We start from the raw sequence: 7,834 nt of genomic DNA, 5'->3' as shown, positions 1-7,834 counted from the left end.
CCTCAGAAGTGTTTCATCATTTTACTATGAATACATGATTCTCCCCCTGGTTCATGTCACAGTTCAGCCTCCAGGTCCTGGAGCGGGTGGAAACAGTGCGCATGCGCAACTGAATCAAATGACTCAGACAACCGATTCACTTGGATGACCGACTCAAAAATCCGTGAGCCCGTTCGAGGAGTCGGGTTTCTCATCACTAGTGACAAACGCTCCCTGCTCACACACGCTCCCAGCCCTTCCGCACTCCCAGCATGCACCGAGAGAGAGAGAGAGAGAGAGAGAGAGAGAGAGAGAGAGAGATGGATGTGGTTCTTTAATTAAACAGTTAGGTTAATTGATTGTTTGTGTTCACATGATATTTGTGGCCCGTTTATTTAGCAAAAGGTGTTTTAAAAACAGAAGTATTGTGTGACATCGTTGTCTCTGTGTTGCCGCTGGAACAACACGCAGCCTGTGTTCCAGGACCTCATGATTTACAAATGAAGCTCTGCACTGACACCAAACAAACTGTTATCTGAGTTAGTAGTATGTGATCAAAACTGGCATATAAAGGGTTACGTTTCAGTGGTGGTGGATCAGATCATGACATAGAATAAACTAGAACCAATTCACAAAGAAGAAAATAAGATTTTATTCCAATTTAAGGTTCAAAATACAAATCGGCTTTTTAACAGACCCAATATAACTTTATGGGTATAAGTGTGAGCCCAAGTACATAACTTCAGGTATTTATCTGCATCTATTTGAGATGTGAACATTCATGTTTTACATGAAGGTTGAATTCCAATCAGGTAAAATGTCATGTCAGGTCATTGAACTGTTGGGATCTGCAGGGCCACAGAAAGTTTGTTCATTTTTTGGTTAGAGACAATATTCATTTGTCATGAGACGCAGTCATGACATGAATTCTGACCCAGGAATGTGATGGCCTTTCACATCTAGAGTGGGGAAGGGGGGGGACATTCTCCAGGACCTTCCCCCCCCCCCTTTCTGCTCAAGACTCTCCCCCATGCATGTAGCCAGTCATTGATTGGTTGAAGCTCTCAGGCTTTGACACCTCTGAATCCACACGTGGAACAAAGAGCCTGCGAAGCCAGGCTTCTTGCTCTCTTGCAAAGAAAACTCCAAGTAGGTGAGTTGCTAGAGGAGCAACTCACCCAGCGTTAGCACACAGCTAACACCAGACGCTCTTGCAACCAGAGGCCTCCACTCCTCAACTCCTCTGCTGACCCACCACGAGGGTCAGACCTTCCCCTGATCCAGAGACCAGCAGCCAGAGTCTGATCTCCAAGGAGAACCACCCGGTTCCTCCAGGACGGACCAGGGAAACGACATCTCACAGAACTTCTTTGTGTTTTTCCTGAACCAGCAGGAAAACCATCACAGACCTGAGCGACCAGCTCCTCAGTCTGGACAAAAGGAACAACCAGGAGCTGCAAAGAAGGACTCCTGAAACATCAACTTCATCTTCTTCTCCTCAGCCTGCAGAACCAGCAACCACAGTTAGCAGGAGGTGCTAACTACAGGAGAAGACACCAGCTTCCCTCCAGCAGGACAACAACTGAACTCCTTCAAGGAAGTGGGAACAACTGGGCTTTACCTGAGATTAGTTAAACCTGATGCTATGATAGAACTGTTTAACTTTATGAAGATGTGTTGATTCTGTTACAGTGATTGAGTTCTATAGATAATGATATTAGGAGCAGTTATCAACTTGTAAACCACTGTTAGCTCTGCCACAGACACAGGGTCTGCATGCTAATCTTTGCTTTACTAACTAGTTAACTCACAATCCTACACATATCACATCAAAGACAACATCACACAGTAACTGAACACCATCTGACAACTCCTGACGTTTTACAAAACAAGTCTCATTCACATCAAGTCATTCTAGAAATGGTCCTTTAGCAGAGACACACAGGAAGCAGATGCTACGGCTAGCTTCTATTGTTCCATTGCTATCAGCACATGGTGGAGACCCAGGACAGACTTCCTGTTCTCTGATAACCTCCATTTGGAATGTAGTTTCTTGTGATCCGCCATCTTGTTTTGTAGTTCCATCACACGTCACACACACACACTCCCTCCAACTCTCTCTCTCTCTTTCTCTCTCCACACACACACACACACACACACACACACACACACACACACACACACACACACACACACACACACACTCACCCAGCTGTATATAGGTAGTTAGAATCTGTGTTTTATTTGTTTTCATTGTAAATAAATATAATGTTTGGAATCATACTTGTTGTGTTATTAATGAGCACAAAGGAAAATTAAATGTCGACCTCTTCTGTGTCAAGAACTCCAAAATCCTTCAACCTTGACTGTTTATTCTGGTAATTGTAATTAATTTAACTATTAATTCAAATTCCTGATTAACTGTTTAGTATATCTTATGAGACTGATAGAACTGAACTGGCTATCATTTCCTGTTAAGACAAGTGGAGCTCCGAGGTTCTGATACGGATCAGATTAAATTTTCAATAACATAATTAATAACTGTCTTTGATAATTATTAATCATTATCGACAGCCAACCAAAACATAAATAGTGATCCATATGAGGTAGTAAATCCCTACAGAACCAACTTGTGGCCTCTCTTAACCTGCATCCCATACAGCTGCTGCAGTGATTGTTTACCTTTTAATTGCTTCATTAAATAGTGTTATTACCCAAAGGAACATTTTTAATTTCAAGTATGCATTGTCTTACATTACAAATGCTTGAATTCATCAAATAATGTATTAGTTACATAACGTATGAAGCCCTGATCAGTGAAAAACACTGTTTCTGTGCAAATGAGTGTTTTTTCTGACAAAATCATTTGAAAAGTAGAATTTAAAGTCTATTTCTTTGAGTTGGCTGCTTCAGATCCACGGCATCACAGTAAAGACTGGACAGTTTCTCTATGAGAGTAAACTTTGACGACCACCAACATTTGTCCATGGGGAAGGTTTCTTCTACATCTTGATCCTCTTCTGCTGAAACAAGGAGACCAGACTGGGACCTTTGCAGCTTCTGCTGGTTTGGATTTCCTCTTGGACACGCAGCAGACGGATCTTCTCCACCTTGGACTCCTTTCCGTAGTGAGGACACACCTTCAGGTGCTCTGAGATGGACGGGACGTCTTTGAAGCTCCTAAGATCCACCGGAGAGAACAAAGTGCTGAACTGCCAAACCTGTTTCCACAAAGAGATGATAAGAGTGAGGAAGAGCAATCTACACATTTAGAGCTGTACAATGCGTTCTTTCATGTTCTCCTCCCTTCTGCTTCACCTCCACTTGGCTCCTCGGTGAGAGGAGGTCTTCCTCTCCCAGAGGAGGTGACCATCCCTCCGTCCTGCAGCAGAGACCAGCACACCTCCTCATGAGGCGGGACACCAGAGAAGCTGGGACAGGGACAGGCTGTCCAGGAAGCTGGACATGTGGCACAGCACCTCATAGGGCAGCGAGCTCAGGGAGTCCTCCCCTCCTCCTCCTGCTCTTCCTCCTCCTCCTCCTGCTCTACCTGCTCTTCCTCCTCCTCCTCCTCCTGCTCTACCTGCTCTTCCTCCTCCTCCTCCTGCTCTACCTGCTCTTCCTCCTCCTCCTCCTCCTCCTCCTGCTCTACCTGCTCTTCCGCCTCCTCCTCCTGCTCTACCTGCTCTTCCTCCTCCTCCCCCTGCTCTACCTGCTCTTCCTCCTTCTCCTCCTCCTCCTCCTGCTCTACCTGCTCTTCCTCCTCCTCCTCCTGCTCTACCTGCTCCTCCTCCTCCCCCTCCTGCTCTACCTGCTCTTCCTCCTCCTCCTCCTGCTCTACCTGCTCTTCCTCCTTCTCCTCCTCCTCCTCCTCCTCCTCCTGCTCTTCCTCCTCCTCCTCCTCCTCCTCCTCCTCCAGAGATCAGGGATGGAGGGATGCAGGCTGAAGCAGCCCAGATCCTCACTGAGTGTCACAACATGTGTGACGTCATTCACTCCTTGTTTTACAAATCACATCAAAGTGCTTGTTTATTAAAACACTAAAACAAAAAATATTATCACACTAACCAAACAATACATGAGCAAATGATTATTAATCTTACAGAAATGTATTTAAACTCTCTGTATCACTAATATAAACGGTATATTTTGCAACAACATGAACTCTTGGAAAAGATATTAGTTCTAATTGGCTATTATAATTATTCTCTTCTGGCTTTTTTTCAGTTGAATGATATGTTTATCAAGCACAGGTGGAATTACTGCAACATGTTCTGAGCCAATCATTGGCGAGTCGTTACTTCCTTGTCACGGCTGAGAGCCGCTGCGTGGATGTCTAGAACCCAAAAGCAGACCAGGAGGCAGAACAGGTGCAATTGGCAGTGTTTTGATTGCGAACCGGGACCTGGGAAACGAGGAACGCAGTCAGGGGTGCTGCGCAGGCGGGAGGACCGCAGCCGGGATGTGCGCGGCACCCCGGGGAGGAGTGCTGACTGCGCACGGCGACCGCAGCCAGGAGACACTTCCAAGGGACACACACCCCGGGGAGGACACACACGTCTTGGACTGGGCCCGGGGACTCTCGGGCATCTTGGCACACCCCCACCCCGGGGAGGACAAACAACAGACAATCCTCACTGCAGGGCTTCAGAGCTCGGAGCAATCAATTAGCTGATTACCTGCAGGAGTGTCCGTGAGGATCCGCTGCTGGAGCGAGGTGTGTGAATCGTCACATTCCTAGCTTTAATAGAGACACATATTCATTCAATATCAAAGAGCTTCATTTTCACTCTGAGCTGTTTTTGGTTCAAGCAATGATTTGAAGATTTCATGTTTCTACAGATACCTGGAGACAAAAACGTGTCAGAGGATTAAACAGGTTCCTGTTCTTTGTCCACATGCACGAGGAAGTCAGGAGAACTAAAGAACATAATGCAGGAGCTCACTTTGGTTTTACAAGATGAACTGACCAGGGTGATGAGCTCAATTCAACTTTACAGATTTGGCAGCACACTTTATTCAGTGCTGATGTTTGTCTACACTCTTGTCTACGGATGCTTCACTTTATCATGCACACAACACAGGAGCAGAGTAGTAAAACTCTATTTTTTCTCTCATCGACAAAACAGCTATTTTCTCCACTATGAACAAATCAATAAAGCAACAAGCTGCATTAAACATGAGGAATGGACTGTAATGAAGCAACCCGGACTGAAAAATGCTATCAAACAGATATAAAATGTGAATCTATTTCACATTTATGGTTTCTAAAGGGTATGTTTTGCCTTTCTTGTAGTTTACATTGGCATCACGTGTTGAGGGCCGAAACCTCTTCTGACTATAGGTGCATCCCAAATAATCCAGTGGGCTTCTGTGTTCAAACCATCCATTCACACCCATCTGGATGTCACTGTGGATGTTTCTGGTTTGAAAAAAAAATATATATATCTTGAATACTGCACACAGAATAGCTTCCCCACATAATAAAGTCATCTTCTTAGATTGAGACTTCCAGATGCCAACTCACTTGTAGTGTGTGCAGAACTCTCTGCGCTGGAAGGTGAAGGCGGAGCTGGCCTTGTGGTGACGACTGGTGACGCCCTCTACCTGCAGCTGGAGGTGCAGCTCCAGGCGTTTCCCTGCTGTCAGATCAGCCAGGGAGGTTTTCCTCTGGAACGGAGCAGACGGAAAGTTGTAGGTCTGAGTGCCTTCATCCTGTAGCAGGGCGTCGGAGCACACGCTCTCCGCAATGAGGGGACCCCCCATTGGCTCCCTCATGGGCTCCACGTGTCCGTACACAAAATTCTTTGCTTGACAGGGAAACGAGGAAGACGATAGGGAAGGAGAAGCACATGCGCCAGGATGTGGAACTGTGGCAGCCATACAGGCTGTGTCTTCCTCCATAAGAGGCCCGAGGCCTTTCCCTCTCCACGGCCGGCTGCAGCCGTTCCTCCAGCTTCCCTGCAGTGTTCAGTGTCTGTCACTGTATTCAGACAGCTCAGCTACATCTGAAATGTTCCTGTTCTAGTTCATCAAACTTGGTTATGTTACTAATATATAGTACACAGAGAGGAAAACCACAAACTGAGTCCTCAGTCAACCAATTATTTATTAATTTACACAAACAGAACCTGTTCAGTCAGCGATCTGCTGGAAGAGCATCAACAACACCTTGTTTCTTTTATTGTCTTTTAATTCACACGTTCACAGAACTAAGATAAAGCCACACAAATATACTTTAATCATGTCCTGTCTATGTTTTCTATCATCATTTTCATGTCTTGGCTTTTCACTTCCTGTTTCAGGCTTGCAGTGTTCATGGTTGGCACACTTTGCTGGACGAGCCGCTGGCTGACTCGTCAGACTCAACATTGCCTCTATATGTCCTGATGTTGGGAACAGCTGGCCTGAGCGTCATCTCCACCATGAGCCTGGTGCTGTTTTACAGACTGCTCCGAGCAGTCATCCTCACAAACACCAGCGATAAGCAGCAGAACTGAGGTCGACACACCTCGCAGACTAAAAACAGGTTTTTCACACTTTACACCAAATAAAACCTCGAATAAATGCAAAGTCAATACAACCTTTTATTAGATTTTTATTTGTAAATGTACCAAAACGGTGGCTTGTGTTGCATTGATGAAATGAAAGGAATTAATTTTGTTCTTTTTAGTTTTGCTTAAATCTTTTAGTAATAAATCTGCTTTAGTTTCACTCAATAGTTGCCAATTTAATAGTTGCCTTAAATTGGCTGTGATGTCACGGGGTATAGCTCAAGTATGACATCATTGTGTGTGGCTTTGATGTTTATTGCTTTGGTTCCAAGATGAAAGACTGAAGACGTCCATGGCATCATAACTGAACTTTGTGCCTTTGATGTGAAAAGCAGATATATAGACACCCAAACTCATTTGTGCCAATTTTAAGTACAATTGCAAGGACGCCGCAGCTGCAGACACAGTAGTGACAACGCTTCATATTTAAAAAAAAGAACAGGCTTGAGATATGTCTAAAAATCAGCAAACAAGAAGAAGAAGAAAAAGAAGTAGAAGATTTCGCCAGCGCCCTCACTGTGCTCCTCAGCCCAGTGAAGAGGTTATGGCGATGCGCTGTCATATTGATGGTCTCATCAATACACTTAAGGACCGTGACCATGAAACTAATTACCTGAAAGGTATTCTGGCTAACAACCACGGCATGACTCAGGAATTTCTGCGATTTCAAAGGAACCAGGAGCTGAAAATGTTGAATCTAGAGGATGAGCTGAGGAAGGAGAAGGAGAAAAATCTCAGAGACAGCTTGCCCAAGGGTGGACTGTTAGAGGCAGAAAGCGAGGAGAAGGTCAGGGCCTCCTCAGACAGCCAGGAACCTCAATGGACAAATAGGAACTTCCAACAAGATGTGGCCGAGATGAAGGCGAGGCTCGTTGATAGAGAACACACCATTTCTGATCTCCAGAAGACAAATGAGAGTCTTCTGGCAGTGGTTGATCACAACCCTGAACAGCTAGGTGACAGAAAAAGACGGGACCTCCATGAAGCAGGGGACAGGACGGTGGAGCCCAGAGCTCTGGAAGAGAAGTTCCAGCAGGAGGTGAAGGAGAGAAAAAGGCTGCTGGCTGAGAATAAGTCCCTGAAGGTTCAGAACAAGACCATCCAGTCTGAGAAGGAGGCCCTCCTCTCTGAGAGGAAGAACCTGCTGGCTCAGAAGGAGACCCTGCTGGTTCAGAACACGAACCTGCTGGCTGACAGTGAGCACCTGATGGTTGAGAGTGAGACCTTGCTAGAAATGCACAAGATCCTCCAGTCTGAAAAGAAGACCCTCCAGTCTGAGAAGGAGGCCCTCCTCTCTGAGA

The 7,834-nt window shown here is 45.6% G+C and overlaps 1 protein-coding gene across 1 annotated transcript; it reads right to left on the bottom strand.

Moving 5' to 3' along the window:
* Window positions 1-2,981: 2,981 nt before the first annotated feature.
* On the bottom strand, window positions 2,982-7,178 carry LOC308136961 (F-box only protein 40-like; the record flags this gene model as incomplete). Its single annotated transcript, XM_080505517.1, is given in 11 exon segments — window positions 2,982-3,240; window positions 3,298-3,340; window positions 3,343-3,384; window positions 3,387-3,407; window positions 3,410-3,491; window positions 4,379-4,501; window positions 5,281-5,401; window positions 5,507-5,789; window positions 5,865-5,910; window positions 5,913-5,940; window positions 7,147-7,178. Coding segments are annotated over 11 exon segments (1,080 nt in total).
* Between the last annotated feature and the right edge of the window lie 656 nt (window positions 7,179-7,834).

Source organism: Blennius ocellaris (assembly GCF_963422515.1).
Source record: "Blennius ocellaris genome assembly, chromosome: 11".
NCBI classification, from domain to species: domain Eukaryota; kingdom Metazoa; phylum Chordata; class Actinopteri; order Blenniiformes; family Blenniidae; genus Blennius; species Blennius ocellaris.
Note: the sequence above shows the minus strand (reverse complement) of the source record. Positions and strands in the feature narration are given on the sequence as shown.